Source organism: Ptychodera flava, chromosome 13 (genome assembly GCF_041260155.1).
Source record: "Ptychodera flava strain L36383 chromosome 13, AS_Pfla_20210202, whole genome shotgun sequence".
Classification (NCBI taxonomy): Eukaryota; Metazoa; Hemichordata; class Enteropneusta; family Ptychoderidae; genus Ptychodera; species Ptychodera flava.
In genome coordinates this window covers 10,602,615-10,629,687 of record NC_091940.1, presented here as the reverse complement: position 1 = coordinate 10,629,687, position 27,073 = coordinate 10,602,615, and the positions used below count along the sequence as shown (strand labels likewise).

Below are 27,073 nucleotides of genomic sequence, written 5' to 3'. Positions count from 1 at the left end.
GTGACTATTTGCTGTGATAACACGTGAGTGACAGCCGAACTTTATCGCAAACATGGACTAATGTAGCGGAACTGTATGCTCTTTTCAGAAGCCAGCCGACAAAACTACATTCTTCTTTTGATGTTGGAACCAAGGTATTGTCATGTTTGCCCAAACAGTTTCGTTCTGCGCCTCAGACCACGTTCCTTGACTCATTGTACAAAGACTTCAAGCTTTCCCAGTGTGACTTGACTTTTTATCACTCATTTCATACTTTCCACATATCACTCTTCGTCAACAGCGTCACACATGACACGATCAGAGCTATCAGGGCAATCCACAGAAATATTCGATCCACCACAGCGGCCAGGTATTTCCATTCTTCGTGCATCTGAAAATGTGAAGTCAATTAACGTACATAGATACATTTTTTATCATCTACACTCCTTCTTTACCGACATGCTGCTTAAGATGTCTTAAAACAAAAAAATATCTAAACTTCAGAAGTATGACTGATCGATAGACTGCTGTGTAAAATAACCACCAAATACAATCAGTCTACGCCATGGTCGGGTATGCCTTTAAAAACAATATTTGTCGTATCTAACTTGGAAATTAGTCAATGGTTCGTAATACTAGACCAAGCACAAAGTAAATTCAAATTGCATGTAGCTTTATCAAAGGACACTTTCGACCATGCTTGACGCAAAACTGAAACGAGCCGTTGGCCAGTACCATTTTCCTTGCTGAAACTTACCCTGTTCTAGTTTGTAGTATCTTCACTACTAGCTTGCATGTTCTGGTTTTCTTGTCGGCGAAGGTGTTATATAAATTAGTGACGGTTCCAAAAATTGATACGAAGTTTTATATTACGAGTTGACTAGATACACACACACACACACACACACACACACACACACACACACACATATATTATATATATATATATATATATATATATATATATATATATATATATATAAGTCTTAAGTGCCGTATAGCTGAATGTTGCAATATTAAAAATTACTCATAAAAACACGTGTATAACTTAATAGACACAGATATCCTTCAAATCCCACAGCAGTTTCTTTTCAACCAAGAAAGCTTAACGTATTCAGGGGAAACAAGCTGTACAATCTACTTACTCTAGAAACAAAATTATTGTATGACATTTTGATGTACAACAAGAAAATTTTAGTTACTTTAATGACAAACTTGTCACTGTCCTTGGACACGAAATTGCTAACAATAGTTCTAAATTACTTTGATCTTCCACAAAAAGTTGCAACAGATGTAAAAAGTAAGGAATTTCAATATAAAATATTACATAATTGTATTACCACAAACTACTGGTTAATGAAATGGAAGAAACTATCGCATGATCTGTGTACATAATTGTGAAATGGAAAGAACTCAGTTTCATTTATTTTGTGATTGTAACTTTGTAAAATTTTTTGGCACAAATTTGAAGAATGGTGGCAAAGAGTTACACTGAAGTCAATCAATTTAAACAACCGTGACATTATTCTCGACAACCTTAAATTCAGCTGTATTTTAAATTATTGTAATATATTAGGGAAACAGTTTTTGTACGAGTGTAGGCGAGAAATTTCTTCGGTTCTATAGTTTATAGCGGAGATCAAACAAAAACATAAAATTGAGAGAAACATTGCATACAAAAACAGTACAACTGAAAAGTATAGGAGTCGCTGGCATACTCTGGTAATGTACTTTGAATCATAGATTGAGAATGTCTTTTTTTTTGTAAGCACTATCCCTGTTCTTTGTCTTTTGTCAGTGTTTTGTTTTCGTTGTCTTTTTGCTGTTCCTTTTCTTTGTTTTGTAAATAAAAAAAAGTGTATAACTTAAAAAGAAAAGAAGATGAGGTTACATTTGAAGAATAAATCGACATTACTTCACCATCCAATTATCTCGAATTGGTTCCAATCGTATTAATATGTATAAAGGTATATATTGGTATGTATAATATATAGTATATATAGTACATATTTAGGTTTTGCTTTTCATGACTTTTTACAGAATAATGTAAAGTGTAGAAATATTTACCTCGTCTATGATATGCTGTCGTTCCATTTTATGTTTCAAGAAGTTGAAATTTGTTGATATTTCCTGGATGGGTTTTACGGTCTCGCAAGGCTCCGCCGGGTGATTGCAAAGTCTTGAAGTGAGCGACCTGGATCTGGGAATGGCATTTGCCCGACAATCGTTCGAGTCCTCGGGACTTCTGCTACGAAGAGACATACCTCGGACGAACTCCGACTTTCGCGGCGAACAGCACGATCCGTTCTCTTCGGGAAAGTGTCGGTTGATTTCGCCTCTGAACCGAGACTTATCCGGCTTGGGTCTTAGCTTCATGCAGAGAATACGGGGAATGGTGCTCAGGAAGAGTTTCCTCTTCCAGCGAGCCATCCGACGGTTGTAGGGAGGGCGGTAGTGCAACCGCAACACGATGACGCTGACGCCAATGGACGCCGCCACCAGAAACATGTTGAAGAGCAAGTAGCGAATCAACATCGGCACCGTGTCCGACGTCACGGGCATTATGTCGGCCACCATGAGGTTGAATACCGACGACGCGATCAGCAGCGACATGCTGAACGACATTTTCTCGCCGCAGTCGGGCGGCAAACAGAACACGAGAAGACTGAGCACGGACAGCAGCAAGCAGGGTGCGGTGATGTTCACGGTGTAGTACAACGAACGCCGTTTCATCACCAGCGAACACACAAGGAGACTGAAGCGCTCTCCCGGACAACACTGAGCGATCTCCACCTGAGTTTGAGCCACCGTGTCGATGATATCCCACTCGGTGTTGTTTGTGTACTTCTCACGTATCATGTAGTCTTCCCCCGGTACCAGGAGGACCTCCTGATCGGTATACTCCCAGGGCCCGAAAGCGATGTCGCACGTCTGAATGTCAAAGGGGAAGTACTGGATGTCCATTTTGCAAGGGGTCACGAAGACTGCCGGCGGCGAGTAATACACGAATCCCGTATACTCTAAAGTCAAATACTGGGGAGGAGGTATTTGGTAGTTTCCATTTCCGCTGAAACAAAACCATAACAATCTTAGTTTATACCATGCTACGATAATATATCAAAGAGGTCTACATCATTAGAATACCGGACTTCAATGCGTTATGCGATTAAAGATAATTTCTGACAGACACTCAGAATTCAAAATATCCTTCGCTCTACACTCATGTATCCTTTCATATAAATGAGAGTGTAGAGCTAAGAATATTTTTAGTTCTGACTATGTCTGTCTGAAGATTGCAGGATGCATGAAACTTAAGTAAAAGATATTATTACTCAAGTATATATATATATATATATATATATATATATATATATATATATATATATATATATAAGGAAATTATAATACAAGTAAAACAAATAAAGGAAAACAAGAAGCGTATCACCGGTTATAGCTGTGAAGGAGTGCTTTGTATGGTTCCTGCCAGTCTCAAACTACCATTTACATGTCACGTGCAATTGTATTTTCTTATTTGTTTTTCAATCGTTCATTTCATGAGATACCCTTCCAAGATAGGTCTTATGCTGTTGAGTGTTATTTTTTGTAAGGTACTAGTGTATCAGTCTAACCATCAAACTGTAAAAATATGGCGTGGTTAACAGAAATTGCAAGTGGTCGACTGAAGGCTAAATTCGTTAATGTTGAACTTGATGTTGAAGGTTGACAAAGTCAAATGCAACAATGGCTTATCATGTTCAACTAAAATAACCCTTTTTATCGTCTTGATGTGTTGAAATTTGCAGAAGATACATGGTACAGGATAATTTACCTGTTGTCCAGCACAATATCTGGTCTCCACACCCAGTCGTAAGGGACAACAATCGTTGTAATATTGGAGAATTCCACAGGGTTCCAGAGTAATTGATAATCGAACCATACCTTGCAGAGGGAATTCAAATTACATTTAATTGTAATAGCATGGCAAACACTATCAGCCAATGAGGCGCCCCCACAGTTCACATTTATGCCGAAGCAATATGATGAGCGTGTTGAGTGTATTTCGCTCATAATGAAGAAAGCACAATACAAGGATCCCATACAGATCAGGATTTCCCTTGTATTTAGCAAAGGACTGTTCTCAGCTAACTCTCTTGAATGTAAACTTGACAATGAATTGATCTTTTCAGGAGAAAGAAACCGGTTATTGTATTCTTTCGCCCGAGTATATCTAGGAATATCATAGCTTTAAGGTGTCAAACCCTGTCGGATCAGATACAAACAGTCCCCCGTGCATATGTAATTTTAGATGTAAATTTTTCGATTAGCCCAGGTAAGTCGGATCACAGCAACCTTTTAAGCTTCTTTACAACTGTTTAACCTTTTCTTATTTTCAATCTTTTCAATGTATATTAAACATATTTTTAAATTTACATAGTCTTTGATAATCCCTAGTCTTTTACTAGTATATTCCTCAATAGCTCTGTCAAAAATGTTTCTGCGCCAAATATTTCTCCTGCATGGTGACTTTTTATTTCAGACAAGGCCATGGTATCTACCTAACATAGTAACCGTGGAATATTTTCAAGTTATGCTAAATTTTCAAAATGAATGCAATCTTATAAAAGTCAACTTATGATGACCCAAAAAAGGATACGAAAAAATGAAACCGACGATTAAAAAAAAAACCCGGAACATATCTAAATATTGCCGATACTTTGAAGTTTCTAGTATTTTGATGCAGTTACGCACGATACTTAATTGCAGATAAAAATCAACAGATTTTTCATCTAATTGTTTGTAGCATTTTCATCTTCTCAGCCAGGTGAGAGAATAACTACAGTTCTCCACTGAAACAGCGCCCCCAGTTTCTACCCGAGCCGAATTGCAACGCACGACTTCCATACCTGCTCGACCCAGCAGCTCGTCTTCATAAGTTGATTTTTCTCATCCTAGGAGAAAACAATGTAGAAGAAAACAGTGAAGAAAGTACACTCACGACGTTTTTCCTATCCACTCATGTTTGTCGCACTCAAGAGAGAGAGGATAGCTGCAGTTTTGATATCTCAGTTCGTTAAATATTGATCGATAAACAACTTGATGAATTTCCTTATTCCTTTCCAAATAGTATTTATTTATTTATTTATTTATTTATTTATTTATTTATTTATTTATTTATTTATTTATTTATTTATTATTGCGGTAAACGGACCAGAGGCTCACGGGCAAAAATAAAACCGAGCAAAGTTAAAAGAACAAAATAAACCAAAAACGACAAAAAAGGATGATATAATAAAGGCAGAAAAAGATAAAAGCAGTCTTTATTTACAAACTCGTCATTGAAAGCTGGAAGCTGAACTGCACAAAACAATTAGCGTGTCTGCTTTGCAGACATCATTAAAATCTTGTACATCTCAAGTTAACACAGTATTTTCTCAAGTCAATTCTACTGACATGGTGTCATAGCTGTCTGCGAGGCACGTTAATATATAACTGGGAAAGACGACATTGACAGTTGTACTGACTTTTAACAAGTTTACGAACAGAACGAACATCCAAGAATTTGCGTCTCCCACGAGAGATGCAAGTTTCAATCTGTCACAAAAACAATAATAATATGAACTATATATATTGCACATTGGTTGTAAAACATAAAAACTTCACAAATTTCTGCTGTACACATGTTCTGTGTAATCAATGTTTATTTTCTACAAAGAAGACCAGATGGCACTAAAATACTCTAGATGGTTTCGCACAGTCTTCAAAGTTGAAATATTGTATAGTAAAAGTTGGTAGACACTCGCTTTATAAACCCTAAGCTTCATCAATGCAAGACATTGTGTATACAATAACCAGTTTTATTACTGACAAATCAAATTGATTCGATCGCAGACTGTAATTCGGTTGTCAACGATGGCATTGTTCACCACACGCTCATTAAGCGTTCTGACATGATTTGGGACTAGCGCAAGGTTACTGCATTTCAGAGGAAAAAAGACGGAACACACATCAACAGTCACGGATGTCGAACGAAGTGATGACATATCAAGATTTTTGGAAAAAATAAACACAACACAAAAGCGATTTAATCCCTCCTGAGTGGGAAAAACCGACATTTTTGCTATGTCACTGCTGGCGCAGCTATTGTCCCGGTATAGTAACAAAGGGGCATTTGTACGAGACAAGCTGATGCCATACTGGGACAATTAGAAAAAAGGGTTTGTATCCTAACATGCATCTGAGAAAGATGATACTTCAGTAGCCCAAGGCACTTTTTTATTTCACTGCTTGCTGTAACCTTTTGAAAGATCATAAGTTGGTATATTTACGATGCAGTGCGGATGAAAATGCGAAAAACGAACACGAAACACAATGAGGCATTTTATGTTCTCAACATATATGTATTGTACCTGCAAAACAAACACATGACGTTTTCGATTGGTGTACAGCGTTTTGTGGACTGTGTTATTTATTGTAAATATTCAACTATTTATACTCTATGCAAATAACCTTCGCAATACATGTAGTTATTGCCTAAAGCATCGGAGTGTAGTGAGTTATTGGTTTTACCATGCTCACTTGCGCAAACAATATAACCTGTGAAACGGAAAATTTCCGACGCCACGGCACTGTCTCATGTCATGGACTCAAAAATTGTCAAGCGTGTTTTTCTCTCGTAAAATGGTATAAAACTCTTCAGCTAGTTTCGAAAATGGCAACAAAATATACCAGGCACGATAAAAATATGTTCTTCAGAGAAACCACTTGTCAACACAGAATCGATACCAGCAACTTTAACATTTTTTCTGACTGGAACCGTAACACACTCCACTTGAATGCTCTTTTCTTTTAGCTCGACTTTAAAACTATTGAATCGCAGTCCAGAAACTATAGATTGAAAGGTCAGTGTCTAGAAATCATGAATAAACGCGGTGAAGGGCGCAATATGATTCCAGTTTGAAGACTTTCAACAACGAACCACTACATTGTCCTCACTTGAAATGATGCGCCATGAACCGGGGGTCATAGGTCACAAACGGCAGATGTTACTGTCCCAGAAAAGAGTCGTATGATCGGCTTTGCTCAGGTGACGTCACACGGAGGTTTAAATTTGATTCATGTGAATGAGTGATCGATAGCTCGTTGCCATTGTTTGCGACATTTAACCAGGAGGTCGTTCATTTTCGTACAGATATGATACAAATGGGACGTTATTTTCAAAGTAATTATGACACCTCTCCCACGCAATTTAGTCGCTTGGGGGAAAAACTGCAAGGGAAATGCCAAAGTATAAAATACAATGAGTAAAATTCAAAAGGGATAGTAATTATATATGAACTCACACAGGGCGAGGGACCTAACCCATCCTCAAATAACGCCAACAAAAATAAAAAACAAAAACAAAAACACACTCACCACATCAAGAATCTGCGACAACGAAAGGCTGAACTCCACTTCGATGGTTTCGCTGTGATTTCTCACGGGGCGGAGATACTTGTTATAACCTATGAGTAAATAGTCGTGCAGTTCTTTTTCCTCGGGATACTGATGGCAGCTAAGACCTGTTACAAAGAGAAAAACACAAATAAAGTTTTTCAAAAGCAATTTATACATTGATTTTATTCTACGACCGTTCAATATTCAATGAAATGATGGTATTCGTTCGGAAGGCTATCGTCCGCCTTTAAATTAAGGTAGCTTGCACCTCGAAAGTGAAAGACTTAAACTTTTGCCCAAACTTTCCTCGATGAAGCTTTCGAGTATTCTCTTACCCAATCAAAATAAAAATCAGGGGTCGTCGTTCAAAACTTGGTACGAGGGAGACAAAGTACCTCAGAGATTTTCCGATATTTGAAATTCAAAATGGCCGCCATCCCTGTGTTAACTTTATGGGGGATACTATATTCGAATTTCAAAATAATTAGACGGTGAAACATTTTCTTATACCAAGAGCTTTAAAATGAGCCCCCACCCCCGCCGAAGTAGTAGATCAGAAAAGAATTGGGAAAATTTCAAGGTCTGAATATCTATTCCCGAGGCGCGTTCTACCTTAAGGTAGAACACACCTCCAAATTTTATCAATTTTCTTCTGACCTACCACTTGTGGGGGCTCATTTTGAAGCTCTTGGCGAAAGAAAAGTTTCATGGTCTTAGTTTTTTGAAAATCGAAAATTTTATTTTTTCCCATAGAGTTAACACAGGGATGGCGGCCATTTTGGATTTCAAATATCGAGAAATCGCAAGTTATTTGTCTCTCTAGTACCAAAGTTTGCATGATGACCCCTGATTTTTATTCTTGCTTTGGTAAGACAATGGTTGAAAGTTTCACTGAGGAAAGTTTGAGCAAAAGTTTAAGTCTTTCACTTTCGAGGTGCATATTACCTTAAGAGAACACAAAATATAGCCGCGTATTTAGTACTTGCATGGGCATTTTGAGTCAAATAGTCCACCAACAGACAACAATATTTTGACCTTCTTGGTTGGCGATTCAAATTTCAATTACATTTCTCACTTTTTTAATAAACATATATACAAATATGTACCACTGACGCGTGTTATTTCATGTACAGATCATTGACCCTCTGTAGGAATGTAATGTCTATATAAACAATTATAAAACATTCAGAATGTTGGATATTTCGTAGTTTAAATAATGTATTTGTTCAATTACATTATCAAATTTATTACACAAAATAACACTCAGATGATTGACATACGCTATGAATAGACTTAACAAAGGAATGATTTTTTAAAAATTTTATGATATTAATTTGCAGGGAGTTATTCATGTTGTCTCATAAGCTTATTGCAAACGAATGATCGAGACACTTGTCAACCGATCATTTTTCTGACATATGGAGAAGGCCAGAATAATTAAGTTCTTTGTTTAACGTCCACCCAAAATTTTTGAAATGTATACTAAGCAGGTAAGCGGTTCAAAAACGCACCGTGTTACACAAAATTTTACACACGCAAAATTTTATCTTTACTTGATTGTTTCCATTTAATATGAAAGCCCATCCAAGAAAAAAGAAACTTCTTTTTCACCTGCATGGTTTATACTGCTATGTGACATCATTCAATGCAGGTGTTTGAGTACGTTTCAAAAATTTGTAAACAAAGATATGTATGCTAAAAAACTACGCAGTTACGTCCTATTCAAATACACTGAGTGGAATTTTCATGAAAACCTCCGCAAGCTTGCGCACGCCGGGACGCAAAAATTACCCCAGTCTTGTATGATTCAAAGCATGGTCTTTCAAAACGTCGGCCTATCATAATATTGGTGGGCGTCCAGGACAAAGACAAACCAACAAAAGACAACAAAAAGGAATGGAATAATCCAATTATAAGCAGGTTGTTGTAGTATTGCTTGGTTTTAGCTTGTAGGCCTGCCCTACATGTTTGCAGCGCGTTACTTTAATGTCCTCGTATCGACTGAACAAAGTCACGTGATTCGGAGGTCACTTTGGGTGCCTCTGTATCGTAATGCATATTTGGTAATTACTTTCATATCCGCTGAAATGACGAAGCTACTTTCCGATCAGATAGAGGGCAAACCCAAATTACCTTCTTATGTCAACATTACTGCAATGCCAAAGATTTCCTCTCTTCTGTTGGCTCAAATTTCATAATTTTCCGAGGTTCAACTCTACAAAACTTTGTTAAAGCTCCTTACTAGTAGGTAATTTTTTATTTTTACGGACCATAGACTAGAGAAATAATTGCAATTCGCAATGTCGACGGCTGGCATGTTCAAATTCATTTCAAATCGCTGAAGTTTACATGTATTTGACCTTGCAACAGTTAGGCCTAACGGAGGCTTCCAGGTTATCCTAGATTGTTCAGCAGCCAAGGAAACACAGCGCGCAGCAGGGTTCAAATACACTGTAGGCCTATATCTATTGTGGTTCATGCGTTACGGTTCATTTTGAAAGTGTGCTTGATCTGATACGATATATCTGTGAGTGTACAAAATGATATTCAATGCATATGGCGCCTGATTCGATGATGTTCTTTGGTAATTTTTGCAATTTCAAGTTTAAAATGTCCCAGTCGTCTGAATGGCGAATTGCGATAATTTCTGCAGTACATACATTATAAAATTTGCCGCTATTTATCAGGGAATATTCTATGTCTCGCAATGACAATATAAACATATTGACCTGGTCATTCACTGCTTGCCAAAGGGCCTGAGAGTCGCCCAAAGTCTGTTTCACGAGGCCGTAGGCCAAAGAAAACCGACTGCTTCACGCAACTCTCGGGCCCATGGGAAAATACACGTATGCTGTTACCCGAATATGGCCCGCCATTGTATGCTTTGAAACACACTTCATCCGATTTTTTGCTGAAAATCGAGAAAACCTAAACAATTATCACCCGTCTAAGTCGCAGACGACACTGCCATCTCTACGCGTTCTTGAATCAGTGTGAGCATGCGTAGACAGCACTTTCAAATTTTCCCAGTCAACAGTTTTTCCGAACCGTTAAGCGGTTAACAGTCTCGGAAAATGTTGACAGGTAACTTGCTTTTTGTATATATCAGGGTAAAAATGATGAATACCAATCGACTGTGAATTAACGAATCACAACAGAGAGTTTGAACGAGGTGTGTTACAAATAAAACATTAATTTCCGACATTATCGTCCCCAGATAATAGTACTATAGGTCACAACAATTACTGGAAAACGCTGCGGCCCATTAATTTTCCGCAACACTTGTTAACGTTTCATGAATCGACGTCATAATGATGAAGAGAATAGTTGTTCGGCGCCTTTCATTGTCTTCTGAAATGTCATTTGTGAAGCGATATATGTAAAGGGAGACTCGGGTCACGCAGAATGTCCGCTGTCAGAATTTTCCGTCGGGCACTCCATTTGCCGTTTCTATGACCGACCTCAGCACAGAAATTTCAAATAAACGTACTTTTTTGTTATGTAAAATTGCACTTTGACTTGATCCACGATGCTATCATATTTGGAATATTGTTACGAACCGCACATTACGCCAAAGTTGATTAAACGGGTCGCAGTGATTGACAGCCTATCCAAACTCCCTAACAATACATAGAAATGCAGTCCATTAACCTTAACAGCTGTGTTCCTTTGTTTGACTGTGTTTACACGCCGTAACTGCTGCTTGTAAATCACCGTCGACGGATACAAGGCTTGCCTGGACCGGCGAATAGATCCATTACTGTTTGCTTTGGAAATATTTACATGCCGCAAAATTTAGCAAAACCGTTGTAAGATATCATCTCTTTAGAACTCGATATCTCCGTCTTCTACATTGTGTAAACACAGATTGGATATAGATTGAGAATTGAGTTTCTGAGAGCAATGTTCAAAATGACCGTAAATTTACTCTGCATTAGTGTCAAAGTACAGTACTGAATCGCCTGAAGTTTCTTTTCAGCTTTGCAGCTATACTGTAATTGAAAAGGCGTATTGATATGAAAGACAGCGGGGCGCCAGATGTGTACCCATGAGTAATTGGATAAAATCCCCGTTGTTGTTTCCTCACTGTTTTGTAAACATTATCTTTAAGGTAGAACGCACCTCGGGGACAGAAATTCGGGCTTTCAAATTTTATCAATTTTCTTCTGACCTACCTCTTGTGGGGGCTCATTTTGAAGCTCTCGGTGAAAGAAAAGTTTTCACCGTCTTAGTTTTTCGAAAATCGAAAATTTTATTTTTTTCCATAGAGTTAACACAGGGATGGCGGCCATTTTGGATTTCAAATATCGAGAAATCGCAAGTTATTTGTCTCTCTAGTACCAAAGTTTGCACGGTGACCCCTGATTTTTATTCTTGCTTTGGTAAGAGAATGGTTGAAAGTTTCACTGAGGAAAGTTTGAGCAAAAGTTTAAGTCTTTCACTTTCGAGGTGCATATTACCTTTAAAAGGTAGCGCGTCCTGTTAGAAATGATTGAAATGTCTAATTTCAGAATGACAAATGAAAAAATGCTAACAGGTAGTTTAACTGATATTTTAACTCACTCAAACGATGGATTCGGAAGAATTGTTGATAATGGCGAACGTTTTACACGTGATAGTCATGGTTGAAACTTACTTACATTAATAAAATAACAACCTAGCATTGTAATCTCGAAGATTTATCAAATATTGAAATGGAATTCAGTTACCCGGGGCAGTAAATTTAACGCCATTTTGTCAGATCATATTTTATCTACTATTCCTGTAAGCTACTCAAATAAGAAACAGAGATAACCTATTTTGATGAGAAACTTATTGTGACAAAAGGACGTCGACCGTCATAAAAAAGACGGTACCTACTTCAGAACAGTGACAGGTATAGCAAGAAAAACGCATTTTCTACAGACGATGAAATGTTGTTGATTCTGTTTCGTTTGTTTGTTTGTTTTTATTTTGTTTAAGTTTGCAATATCAGCATCACTCATCAAAGCGACAATGTCACACTAAATGGCCGGCCATCACGGTTTTATCTCTTCTTATGACAACTTACCAGGTGACTGACATTAAATATCGTTCTCATGTCTCTTATCTCTGATATAAAACTACACTATTTTATAATATTGAGATTTGAGCTCGAAAATACTTAAATTAATGTTTTGGAGTATTTATCAGCTTTAACTTGCATCGTCGGTGTAATATAGAGTAGGGTTTTATAAATAATTTATAAAGTGTCTTTTATCCATCAGAAGATGTTCATCTGCGCTTAAAAATGAATGTTACGGATAAATTCTTCTAAGGAAGTGATTCTTTAGCTTTGTCCTGAAAGTGCCATCGTATACAACCATCGTATCAAAATTTGATCATTCATTGATATCCAATTATCGAAAATACAAAAGAAATCCAACTTGTTTCATCAGACTGATAACGGTTTGCATCAACAAAAGTACAATCAGGGTCTACGCCACGTTTTAAGAAGATCAAAGAAATGTATCTTCAAATAACTGGCTTATCGTCCATTGACAGAAATCTGGGGTACCTTGTTCACTGACAATTGTCAACAGCTGACAGTTTACATGTATGCAATGTAGGTTATATGTATCGTACGGCGCGCCAAATGTTTCAAAAATATTTATCGATTCAGTGCAAAAATAAACTGTCTTTCTCAATTGAAATAAAAATTCGGTCTCATTAGGAAGGAAATAAGTAAGAAAAGTATAATTAAAAAACAAAAGACAGAAATGTCATTTAATACTTCATTTTAACTTAAAAAAATCTTTTAAGTGTAATTAGGAAATAAACAATTTTCAACGATTTGAAAAAGTCATACATCCATACTTATCGACATACATACACGTGTAATAGTTGGCGTAAAAGGTGCAATTAGTGCTGATTTACAAAAAAAAAGAAAAATATGTTATACAGTGGTACGTCCACAAGAAAATCACTAAAAATCACTACTACCACTCGGAAAAATAGTACAAAAAATAAAAACGTGAACACATACAGAAAATAATTATAAAGAACCAGACAAAAAAAGCCATGCATACATAAAATTATTTATGTACTTAAGAAAATTAAAAAGCACTACGTCTCATAATAAACGTATTATAGATAATCAAAAATACAATATGAATCACCAGCCGCTTTGACAGTAAAGAGAGAAAATCGGTGAAAAAATTCGGCAGTGATGGCTCTAAACAAAAGTGGATCTCATCTACAATAAAATAAAATAAAATTAAAAAAAAACGAAAAAATAAAAAAATGCCATGAACAGAGATACAAAAAAACGCGTGGGCCTGTGGAAAGAAAAAACAAAGGACTCGCCACAGCAAAAAAAAAAAAAGAAAAAAAAACCGAAAAAAAAAACGAGCACTCGCCACAAAAAAAAACAACAAGCCCGAAATTACAATTATTTTATTCAAAAAACTCATGGTTCATGTTTCCTTCAATCAATGAATCCCCAACAGCGGGGAATCCGATCACCACATACTCCAATGTTTGACGAAATATTAATTGAGCATTTCAGTGATAACCTGACATCTTGAAACCTAGCTCTGTTTGGCTGGGCCGTGCTCTACTTGAAACCATACTTGATGAAATGAAGTGGGCAATGTCACCTAAAGAACGTCCAAGTTAACAGTGAATAGTTCCAGAGAGTCAAGTTAACAAAGCCAATTTCAGGCAGTCCACAGGTCAGATCACGAGCGAGACGTACAACCCATGACCCTTCATAGCAACATTGCGAACGCAGTATGGCAGGGAGCTCACTGCAGGCCTTCCACCGAGCCGCACTGTCATCGCCTTTTGGCCCACATGATTTCTACACAGTTTTATACGTGTGGTTCGATACATCGGGTTCAAATACCATGATAATAAACCACCTCGTTGTTTGCTAATTCCTCGTCTATCCTCAAAGATCACCCAAATCATGATAAAATGAATAGTTTTGAAGAAATCTGCCGCGTGTTGAGAGAACGTCCATCGTTTTCCGTGTTCGATGAGACGAGCGACGCAACTGTAAAAGCCTTACGACTACGAGTATGGCGAGAGTGTCCGGCCTTCGCAACGCCAGACACTCTCACTATACTCGCAGGGCTAGACCGGCACATACAGGACATGTCGATCCCCATTGCAGAAATCTTTATATCCACACAGTCCAAAATATGGAGCTACGATATTTGTGCAGTAGCCTATACATAGCTCTGGGTGGCAGGGCAGGGCTGTGAGTTACCGGCGTTATACGGCCTGGCCGTATAACGCCAGTGTTATATGGCCTGGCCGTATCCGGTAAATCACAGCCCGGCCTTGCTGCGGATCCGTAGCCCTACCACTCCCTTTACTGGTTATGTTGGTAGGCTACGGATCCGCAGCAAAGCCCGGCCCTGCCACCCAGAGCTACAGTATACAGTGAAATAGCGGCTGCTTGATCAGTGTTTGTCAAGTCGGGCGAGTTCGCGTTCTACATGTAGGCCCTACTATTGGAAACTAACGTTGCCTCGAATTTAAACGGAGTGTTTCAGCCCGAGTATTTTTGCCTTTGCCACACTCCGTTCAGAGGCTAAACCCACGGGATACGTGTGTGGTTCGATACATAGCAGCCGCTGCTAGCTCTGCATGGCAAGGCTGTGTGTTACCGGCGTTATACGGGAGGCCGTGTCACGCCGGTAACACACAGCCCTGCCATGCAGAACTAGAGCGCTGCGTGGTATCATGGATGTAAACATCCATGGTGGTATGCAATTTTACTATGCATACCCACACGGCGGCCGCTGTGTATCTAACCACACGTAACCGTGGGCTAGCGGCAAGCCATCGTTTTGTTGGGGTTTGGGCACAGACTGTCTATGGTTTGGGAGAGGCGGCCCTACACTTTACAGCGAGGGGATCGCTGGTTGCCGGCGTGTAGGCCTACTGTACTAGCGGTCCCGCCGGCCGCTGGCTTACCACCTCGAGTGGACATTGGAGCGAGGGGACCGCTGGCAGCCGACGAACCACCACGAGTGTTTTGTCCACTTTTAACCAAAACTGGTAACTGTTTAATATAGAATGGGACGTGTCGGTAACTTGGACGTCCATGAGATGATATTGAAGACTAGAAGCTGAGAGTTATCGCTGAAATACCCCAAATATCTTGTCCAACATCTGAGTGTGATGATCCATAACCCTCTGGCATTAAACTCTAACAATCATGACGTTGACAATTATTCAATTTTCATGTTGTGCTTTTTCTGCGGGGTATCCCACTCTGTTTTCTTTTCTCGAACGGGCCTCTTTTTTTTTCTACTGTTTTTTTTTTTTTTTTTTTTTTTTTTTTTTTTGGTAACCTTTTTTTTTTTTTGTAACCTCGCTTTGTTTTTTTTTCTAAGCTGACCTCGTTTTGGTTTCTTTACAGCCTCAACGCCGGCGCGATCTCGGTCGACTTTTCATTGTGATTCTCTTTCTTTTTAGTCTGACCTAATGGTGTTCGTTTTTTTTTTTGGTAGTAGTACTACGGCGCGCCAAATGTTTCAAAAATATTATCGTCATAGAGTAAAAATAAACTGTCAAATTTTCTTTCTAAAAAAAGTCTTAAACGTGTATGAATAATAAAGAAAAAAGTTCTTTCGTCCATATCATTGCAATTATTTATTAATGTACCTTTTCATAAAAATAGATTCATTTGAAAATACGTGTCATTTATTTGAATGTGTCTGTGCAGATAAAGATGACGTCCAACCGTCTTTCTTGATTAAAATAAAAATTCGATGGAATTACGGAAGAAAAGAAACGAGAAAGGTATTATTGCAAAAAAGGGCAGAATATTATGTAATGCTTAATTGTAAAATATTCTTTAAACCGTAATAGGAAGATAAACTTTTCAAAAATTTGAAATACCACACTCCCATACTTACTGACGTACACATACACGTGTATTTGAAATAACGATGCAATGAATGCTGATTACAAGGGAAAAAAGAAAAAAATCAAGCACACACACAAAAAATATTGAAATGATTAAAAACAAAACCACAAATAGTACTTACACTTCTACCAAAAAACAAAACGAACCACCATCAGGTCTGACTAAAAAAGAAAGAGAATCACAATTGAAAAGTCGACCGAGATCGCGCCGGCGTTGAGGCTGTAAAGAAACCAAAACGAGGTCAGCTTGAAAAAAAAACCAAAGCGAGGTTACAAAAAAAAAAAAAAAAAAAAAAGAGGTTAGGCGAGAAAAAAAAATTATCTGTTCAACGGGCCCGACCGACCCATATTTGGACCACTCCACATTTTTTCTTTTTTTTTTCCCGAAATCTTTATGAATCTGAAGAAACGCAGAGATGTTATTCAGTGAACATCTGTCTGTAAGATGAATGACCTTCACATTTTCGATGACATTGACTTGAGTGAGATTGATACAGGCTATGATTTGAAGAGTAAAGGTGGAAGCGCATCACAAACATTTGATCAAGGTGAAGGGCAGGGTTAATACGCCGTGGAAAATAAACTATTACGCCACGTGTTCCGTATAGCATAGACACTCTGTACTGTATTGTTTCACTGGCGTTTATTTCACGTCCGAGTGGTTGTACAGTCTATGTTTTCTAGTGTTCGTATTTTCAGTGTTCCTTGAAAATTCTTTATTGTTCTTTGAGTCATCACTCGTTCCGATTTCCGTGGCTTTCTCCTATCATATGTGTGATTGTAAGCAGCAGTTCTCACTGCAGGACAGACATGATTTGTGTTTCCGTTGTCGAGAATGCACAAGGAGTCAACATTGTGACATTTGTTTGACTTGGACACAGGAGGAATGGTCTAATTTCGCTCCCTCGCTCGACGACGTCACCCCGGACATCCCCGGGGCTGACCCGTCAGTTTCTGAGTCACGAGTTTTGGTTGGAATGCACCGTGCTCATATGGCTGGTGACACCAACACAGAAATTAGCTCCGTTAGATTCAGGTGCAACCAACAAAGCTGTTCGTACAAAAAGGTGTTCGTGCAAAGTTTTTCAGCGGGCGGGCAGATTTCAAAACTAATCAGCGGGCGGGGAGAAAAATATCGATATTTACTGTAGGCGGGGAAGAAATGTCATTACTTTCAGCGGGCGGGGAGAAAATTTTTGACAGTGGGCACCGGAAAATACGTAGAGGGAGGGGAAAGCGGCGTGCTTAACAATGTTCCAAGGTATACTGCTAACTGCTTGCATGGTTTTGTGTTGATCTGGGTTGCATAGTGGGCATCTAGTTGGCAATGGGGAATTTCAGTAGTAGGGAGAGGGCAGCAGGGAGCTTGAATTGTTGTGGGGAGTGGGGAGCGGGCAGACTGTAGATACCGGAGGGCAGTGGGCATCAAAATTCAGTGGGATATTTTCAGTGTATACCAGTGGGAGGGCACTTACGAACAGCTCTCACTTTCCCCTCCGAGTTTTAGGTCAGGGTCAAAATAAAAAAATCAGTATATCAGCCTTCAAAACAGGTTTTGTGATGATTTTGAGAAATTCGTGAAATTTACAAGTTGGCGGCACCTGTAGATTGAACTGTAGAAGTGAAGGCAAAGAAGCTGTTCTGAGACAACCAACCCATGTCAACAAAATTGAAAAAATCATGAACGTACTAAACAACATAGCCAGTATATGTTATGTGACTAAGAAAAAGCATGAAACACACAAAAAGTGTTTATATTATATGTTCTGTTCAAGAAAAACCAAAAAAAAAAAATCAAAAAAAAAAAAAAAAAAATCCGACCTACCTACCCAACTTTGAAGTCATCCCGCCCGTTGAACAGCTTTTTTTTTTTTTTTTGGCCTTACCAGAAAAAAAAAAACAAAAAAAAAACTCAGTAGAAAAAAAAGGCGCCCGTTCGAGAAAAGAAAACAGAGTGGGACACCCCGCAAAAAAAGCCAACATGAAAATTGAATCATTGTCAACGTCATGATTGTTACAGTTTAATGCCAGAGGGTTTTGGATTATCACACTCGGATGTTGGACAAGATATTTGGGGTATTTCAGCGATAACTCTCATCTTCTAGTCTTCAATATCATCTCATGGACGTCCAAGTTACCGACACGTCCCATTGTATATTAAACAGTTACCAGTTTTGGTTAAAAGTGGACAAAACACTCGTGGTGGTTCGTCGGCTGCCAGCGGTCCCCTCGCTCCAATGTACAGTCGAGATGGTAAGCCAGCGGCCAGCGGTCCCGTCGCTAGTACAGTAGGCCTACACGCCGGCAACCAGCGATCCCCTCGCTGTAAAGTGTAGGGCCGCCTCTCCCAAACCATAGACAGTCTGTGCCCAAACCCCAACAAAACGATGGCTAGCCGCTAGCCCACGGTTACGTGTGGTTCGATACACAGCGGCCGCCGTGTGGGTATGCATAGTAAAATTGCATACCACGCAGCGCCCAGCGGCCCAGTTCTGCATGGCAGGGCTTTGTGTTACCGGCGTGACACGGCCTCCCGTATAACGCCGGTAACACCACAGCCCTGCCATGCAGAGCTAGCAGCGGCCGCTATATATCGAACCACACACGTATCCCGTGGGTTTAGCCTCTAAAAGGAGTGTGGCAAAGGCAAAAATACTCGGGCTGAAACACTCCGTTTAAATTCGAGGCAACGTTTTCACTAGTACATGTAGAACGCGAACGCGCCCGACTTGACAAACACTGATCAAGCAGCTGCTATTTCTCTGTATACTGTAGCTCTGGGGGGCAGGGCTAGGCTGTGAGTTACCGGCGTTATACGGCCAGGCCGTATAACGCGGGTAACTCTCAGCCCTGCCACCCAGAGCTATGTATAGGCTACTGCACAAATATTGTAGCTCCATATATTGGACTGTGTGGATATAAAGATTTCTGCAATGGGGATCGACATGTCGTGTATGTGCCGGTCTAGCCCGAGTATAGTGAGAGTGTCTGGCGTTGCGAAGACAGGACACTCTCGCCATACTCGTAGTCGTAAGGCTTGTACAGTTGCGTTGCTCGTCTTGTCGAACACGGAAAACGATGGACGTTCTCTCAACAAGCGGCAGATTTCTTCAAAACTATTCATTTTATCATGATTTGGGTGATCTTTGAGGATAGACGAGGAATTACCAAACAACGAGGTGTTTATTATCATGGTATTTGAACGCGATGTATCGTATCACACGCATAAAACTGTGTAGAAATGTAGACCAAACGGCGATGAGAGTGCGGCTCGGTGGAAGGCCTGCAGTGGGCTCCCATGCCATACCGGGCCTAAGGCATCGATATATTCGCAGTGTTGCTATGAAGGGTCATGGGTTGTACGTCTCGCTCGTGATCTGACCTGTGGACTGCCTGAAATTGGCTCAGTTAACTTGACTCTCTGGAACTATTCACTGTTAACTTGGACGTTCTTTAGGTGATATTGCCCACTTCATTTCATGAAGTAGGCCTATGGTTTCAAGTAGAGCAGGGCCCAGCCAAACAGAGCTAGGTTTCAAGATGTCACGTTATCACTGAAATGCTCAATTAATATTTCGTCAAACATTGGAGTATGTGGTGATCGGATTCCCCGCTGTTGGGGATTCATCGATCGAAGGAAACGTGAACCATGAGTTTTTTGAATAAAATAATTGTAATTTCGGGCTTGTTGTTTTTTTTTCTGTGGCGAGTGCTCGTTTTTTTTTTTTTTTTTTTTCTTTTTTTTTTCTTTTTTTTTTTTTTTTTTTGCAGTGGCGAGTCCTCATTTGTTTTTTTTTCCACAGGCCCACGCGTTTTTTTGTATCTCTGTTCATGGCGTTTTTATTTTTTTTGTTTTATTTTATTTTATTTTATTTTTTTGTAGATGAGATCCACTTTTGTCTAGAGCCATCACTGCCGAATTTTTTCTCCGATTTTCTCTCTTTACTGTCAAAGCGGCTGCTGCTTCATATTATATTTGATTATCTATAATACGTTTATTATGAGACGTAGTGCTTTTTAATTTTCTTAAGTACATAAATAATTTTATGTATGCATGACTTTTTTTGTCTGATTCTTTTAAAATGATTTTCTGTATGTGGTTCACATTTTTATTTTTTGTACTATTTTTTCCGAGTGGTAGTAGTGCTTTTTAGTGATTTTCTTGTGAATTTTGTGGACGTACCACTGTAAAACATATTTTTCTTTTTCTTTTTTTGTAAAATCAGCACTCATTGCACCTTTTACGCGAACTATTATACGTGTATGTATGTCAATAAGTATGGATGTTTGACTTTTTCAAATCGTTGAAAATTGTTTATTTCCTAATTACGCTTAAAGATTTTTTTCTCAAGTTAAAATGAAGTATTAAATGACATTTCTGTCTTTTGTTTTTTAATTATACTTTTCTTACTTATTTCCTTCTAATGAGACCGAATTGACATTTTTTTTTGCACTGAATCGATAAATATTTTTGAAACATTTGGCGCGCCGTAGTAGTACAAGTCTATTTGTGTTTTGTTTTAGTAAAGTCATTTCATATTTTTTGTGTGTGTGCATTGATTGTTTTTCTTGTTTTTCCCTTATAATCAGCATTCATTGCACCTTTATATCAATACACGTGTATATGTACGTCAATAAGTATGGGAGTGTGGTATTTCTAAATTTTTGTAAACAGTTTATCTTCTCATTGCGGTTTAAAGAATATTTTACAATTAAGTATTACATAACATTCTCCCCTTTTTTGCAATAATACTTTTCTCGTTTATTTTCTTCCGTAATTCCATCGAATTTTTATTTCAATCGAGAAAGACGGTTGCACGTCATCTTTATCTGTACAGACACATTCAAATATTTAATGACATGTATTTTCAAATGAATGTATTTGTATGAAAAGGTACATTAATAAAAGTGCAATGATATGGACGAAAGAACTTTTTTCTTTATTATCCATACACGTTTAAGACTTTTTTTAGAAAGAAAATTTGACAGTTTATTTTTACTCTATGACGATAAATAATTTTGAAACATTTGGCGCGCCGTAGTATCGGCAACTAACGGAAACCGATGCATGGTTGCGGCGGAGCATCCCTCAGCCTATTGTTATATTTCTCCTAATCGTTTTTTAAAGGTATACTGTCACCTGTTCCAATTTTGCCACAGTTACCACGGAAAGAGAAAATCTAATCAATCACAGATTTTAAGCGGGTGGCCGCTTTTTAAAAACAGCACCCTCACATGGGCATTTTGAATACCAAGGAACACCCTTTGACCATTACGGGTATATTCAGATTACAGGTGACTGTATACCTTTAATAACAATGGTTTTACTTCCAATTCTCCATAAAGCATCCGCTGTGATCTTACAAATAGCAATTCATATTTTCCGCACATCCTTTATGTCACATATATTCTTTGAACGCAGTCTTTAAATCCGGGTCGAATATATTTTATCTTATTGATGCTTCCCGTTAGCTGTCACAGCGGTTTTTATACAACCATTAAACAATTAGCAATGCATTACGTCCCCCAAGAAAAAAGGAGAAAGAGACAGCTTTTAAGTCCAAAAATTGTTAAAAATATAGCTGCATCATCTCGAAGGAGATGTACAATTTAATGTTTTGTTTGTTGCTGTTCTTAAATGGAACATCCACTCTGTTTTATAGTTCCGACATCGTCAGAAATTAAGCAATACAGTCATGGTTCTGATCGTTGTCATGACAATATTTTTCACTGACCAATTATGTCTCGCTGAAAGAATTGTAATTGATGTTGCAGTTTTTAATGTCCGTTCTAAAACGACACTATATAAAGAAACTCTACCTTCACGTTTATGTAGTAAAGTTCATGATTTCAATGTCCCCTTTTTTTTCATTTCATAAAATGTCAACTTATGCGCTGCTGATTAATTTGACGCGTAAATAACTCACAATATGGGCCGGCACATTGAATTTGTTCGTTTTCTTCCTCAACTCGTTTTGCCCATAATCACGAAGCAATTTGCCGCAAAGCGGTGCACTTATTGAGCAATTCCCGCTTTCTAATGTCGGCATCGAGCAAAGGACGACGTTTCAAGTTCTTTCCGCGGAGTTGTAGAGGGGGAGGGGGTGTGGCAGCTGAGTAACGAACCTGCCTGCAATTTTCTAACACTGAGTAATTTCGGAGCTCTGTTCCTCAATTTACATGTAACACTTGCACGATGTACAATCATTCTAAATATCGTCCGTAGTAAGTGTACTCTTCATCGTCGTTATCATCGTCCAGCGGCAGCACTGTGCACCGAACTGCCATGTAATAATATAGTATACATTATTGTTAGAAGATTCATTACGATGTCGTTCAGCGACGTTAACACGTTAAACAAAAATGTTGGCGACTCTTTCATTGTGTTTTCTTTACTTTTGTTTGACTTTATCGCTGCATTAACGTAGTAACATTAATGTGAGTCGTGATTCATATTAGGAATATGGCATCTGAAATCATAATGACCATAATATTGATCTTGCTATGCCAATGATCCGTTAAATCTTCATTCAAACCTGCAGTGCATAGTACACTTGATGAAATGCTCGCAACAACGGCCCGACATCCAGTTTTGAATACGGCATGTTGAAGTGGGCCATACACAGTTGATGTAATATTGTCAGTTGCGTGAGACATGGTATCAAAACACACGCACAAACTTTTTTTTTTTTTTTTTTTTTTTTATCTTTTATTGTAAATCATCATGAGCTTATAAGAAATATAACAATGCGAGGTAAGTGTAATGATGAAATACGATATAGTCTATATCTTGAAGAGGAGAATTCACATTAAATTAATAATTTTCTCAAAGGTTTGTAATACATACTCTTTTGTACCAATCTGCTTTTCTATTTTATATCTCAAGATGAATTCGTTTTTAAGTATCTCTTCAACTGGTGTATTTGTGTTAGTTATCCAATATTTATGGATGCTCCATTTACCCAGTAAGATAAGAAGATTAACAATACAATCCTGTTTCTTTAAGTTTATGTCACCACAGACCTCTGTAAAAATAATATTGGCTGGTGTTATATCTACCTGTATCTCAAAATACCTTGAAATAATGAGTCTTACTCTATTCCAACACTTGGCAGCAATTTGACAATGTATAAATCTATGTTCTAAAGAGTCTATCTGTTGGCATATTGGACAATACATAGAATCCTTTAACTTCCAAAAATACAGATACTTATTACATGGTAATTAAACGATGTAACAATTTCCATTGGAACTCTCTAAGTTTTGTTTCTTTTGTTAAATTGTAAACATTAGTCCAGATTTTGCTGCAATCACTCAGTGATTCAAGAGGCGTCACATTAAGATTGTTGAACCATTTCAAGAGCTTATTACCAGCATGCGCTGAATACATTTGTATGAGATGTGAATACAATGCTTTACAGGTTAATTTATGAAGTGGAGAAATAGAATTACAGAGACGTACATTAAAATCATCCCCTGCGGTGCGAATTGCGTAAAAACAACGGAATTTGGAGGACCAACCTAACAGAACCTGATTACCAGTCTGACTAGCATTGCGGTTCACTACAAACCATGCATTTAACACATTTACATAGAAATCTGGAAGAATACGTAATATGTTTTCTGGAATCGTCTTCCAAATTGTAAACTGGTGTAGAAGGTTACTAGTAGCATCTAAATGAAAATACGACCATGGTAAAACAGACCAAGTCACATCTTTACAATTTATCAATCTTTTCACCCACAAAGCCAACATGGCATCGACTTGACACTTTACATTTGCGTGTCGAACACCACCAAGCTTGTAATCACTTTGAATAAGTTTGTTAGAAATTCTTCTTTTCCGTTTAACAAAACTATCAACAAGACTTTGTACTTTACAACATACATCGCTTGGAATGCCAATAACTGATGAAAGATACAAAATCTGTGAAATAGCAAGAGATTTAGTGACAAGAATACGGCCATAAATTGTGAGTTGTCGTCTTCTCCATGTATTTAAATTGTTTCCAGAGAATTAAGTTTACTGTCCCAATTCAGTTTTCTACACAAAGATCGTCATAACCAAAATAGACCCCCAGGGTTTTGATGGGGTCATTTGTCCAACTAATATCGCCAACCGTGTCATTACAAAGTTGTAATGCGCCCAACTTAAAGGCCTTGGTTTTCTTCTTATTCAACTTCAGACCACTACAATCGTGAAATTCTTCCATTACAGTGAGAACAGATTTTACAGAGGTAATATCCTGAACAAAAACAGTTGTGTCGTCTGCAAGTAAAGAAATCTTTGCTTCTTAACTTGGTCATTATGAGATGGTAAACGAAACCCTTTTATGTTCTTATCATGCCTGATTTTGCATGCCAACATTTCAATTGCAATAACAAATAATAAAGCTGAAAGTGAGCATCCTTGACGGACCCCTCTTTCTAGCTTGAAGTAACTAGAGCACCAACCTTTATACAAGATACAACTTTGAATATCGGTATAGAACGTTTTCACCCATTGACGAAAAGAACGCCCAAAATTCATGCGTTGTAGTGTTTCATCAAGATAGTCCCAATTGACACTATCAAAAGCCTTTTCGTAGTCAATAAAAATGGCTACACCTCCAGTGTTGTGTTTCTTTGAATAATGAAAGATGTCAGCAATGAGTCTGACATTCTCACCAATAAAACGCCCCTTCATGTACACACGCACAAACTTTTCCCTTGCGAGGCGTGCATCTAGGATGGACTGCACCGCTATCCTATTAACGCATAATTCTCTTTATGTAAAACAAAATACGCCAGCAGGTTACACATACACATCTTTTTCAGCAAATGAGCAAGGCACAGCACATCGAACTTTGCCTCCGATTCGCTGAGACCAGGATTGGACAAAACCATCGATAATTTTATTCCACCGACCAATTACTATGAGCATTAATATACATGATCAAAAAGAAATCAGAAATGCCGTGATTTGAGAAATACAATGATTTCTGACTGTTGTGTTTGTGTCTTGCCAATCTAATGCGATTAAAAACAAACAAACAAAACGTATACAGTGGCCGCAAAACAAAATAAAAACACATACAGTACATATAACTCATAGGTATATAAACAAACGCATTGTTATGTCATGATTATAGTGTAGCTATGGAAACCATTGAAGTCTATGAATAATTTAAGGCTTGATTTGAGCAAATAGAAAATATCTTTTTTCGTACAAAACTTATTGTGTATATCCGATGAAGTGCACTTTAACCGTAAGGTTTCAGGAAACTAAAAACCTCAGATTTTCTGTAACTTATATTATTAGTAATTATGGCAACCTATCTTGCCCTTACACACATCTCTGCCAACCCGTATAAAATGAAAAGATGAAATCCCTGAGGCATAAAACGACCAGCGTGCTGATTTTAAATGAGTTGATATGACTTTTGTCGAAATGGGACAGACAGAAAGTAAACCTATTTCACTAAAACGATCGCTCTCATCTTCTGCAAAAGCCGACGTTGAGAAACCAGGGATGATGTAATGTTTTCAAGGAGTAATGAAAACTTCACGAGTCTAGTCACCGGAGAAGACACACTGAGTCACGACATTTACCCGTCCATCCACGCACCAGTGTATCCATAATTCAGCCAGCTAGCCGTCAAAATCATTTCTGCAATCCATTCAGCCATCCTTACACCTTTTTCTCCATCAAGCGAACAACCTACAACCCACCTAAAATCCAATCATCACCTATAATTACTTCAATCCATCCGTTTCTCTATCTGTTTATGTGTGCATGCGTCCATCGATCCACTGCTGTATCCAATCATCCACCATCCCCTCATCTTTCCTTCCACCCCTCCATCCATCCTTCCATCCATCCCTCCATCCATCCATCCCTTCATTTATCCACCATCCAACCCATCCATAGACCCAATCGTTCGCCCACTCATCCAGCCATCAATCCATCCGAGCGATTTTCAAGCCATCGATACACCATTTAGTATTTAAACATAAACGAACAGGTACTTACCTTTGAAATTTGACAGTGCAACCAGAATCACTATAACGTATCCACTGTAATTCAACTGCGTTTCCACATGCATGGTGCCGCGACGTCCCACAGATAGATGTAAAAGTGCGAACAACGGGGGTTTAATTGTTCACCCTCTATTAGATGAAATCGGAGGCGATGTTACCTCCAGTGTAAATAAAAGCGTCATACAAAACAATTACCGAGTCCAGGGTGCGATGCGATGATTAAATTATCGTACGTCCGGATCGGATCTGATCCGATCAGCAACACAGACTGCGCGCCGCCGTGAACTGGTGAGCTTCCCAACAATAGTAAAACCCACTTTACCTTGGCTAGCCTCAAGGCTGACGTCATATGTCACTCTACGTTTGGTGACGTGTTATGACGGATTAAAACTAATTTGTTTGACAGATCAGCTGGTACCACAGTCCTCTGACATAAACCTCGCGCCTTCGATTTTGGTTTTTTGAAATCAATACAACCTGCCATCAAAACTACTCAATATACGCCAGCTTCAGCGAATCTCAGAGGGAAGAGCGAAGACTGGAAAAACAGTCCTTAGAGTCTTTAAGGCCGCTATTCCTCAATGCCTCTATCTCCTTTTTTCTCTTATTTTATGCTGCCAGTAATATCGTCAACCCACAGACAGAAAGTATACAATCAATGGCTTCTGATCAGGTAAATATTCGTGGCTTGTTATGCGGGTACAGAGAAAGAAATTACATGGTAGGGATTTCGTTATGA

The 27,073-nt window shown here is 38.4% G+C and overlaps 1 protein-coding gene across 1 annotated transcript; it reads right to left on the bottom strand.

The window, feature by feature from the left end:
- Window positions 1-26,534, bottom strand: LOC139147379 (neuronal acetylcholine receptor subunit alpha-6-like). Its single transcript, XM_070718460.1, has 6 exons — window positions 26,327-26,534; window positions 7,393-7,538; window positions 4,884-4,928; window positions 3,809-3,918; window positions 2,047-3,046; window positions 1-370 (listed from the first exon to the last, which is right to left on the bottom strand). The coding sequence occupies exons 1-6, from the start codon at window positions 26,397-26,399 to the stop codon at window positions 248-250; spliced, it is 1,497 nt and encodes a 498-aa protein (XP_070574561.1). The 5' UTR covers window positions 26,400-26,534; the 3' UTR covers window positions 1-247.
- Between the last annotated feature and the right edge of the window lie 539 nt (window positions 26,535-27,073).

Bases quoted from the DNA above. Each gene is read 5' to 3' on its own strand.
- LOC139147379 (XM_070718460.1), bottom strand. From the start codon at position 26,399: ATGCATGTGGAAACGCAGTTGAATTACAGTGGATACGTTATAGTGATT. The intron at 7,539-26,326 runs GTAAGTACCTGT...TCTTTGTAACAG, and splicing joins TGCACTGTCAAATTTCAAAG to GTCTTAGCTGCCATCAGTAT. The intron at 3,047-3,808 runs GTAAATTATCCT...GTTTTGTTTCAG, and splicing joins GATATTGTGCTGGACAACAG to CGGAAATGGAAACTACCAAA.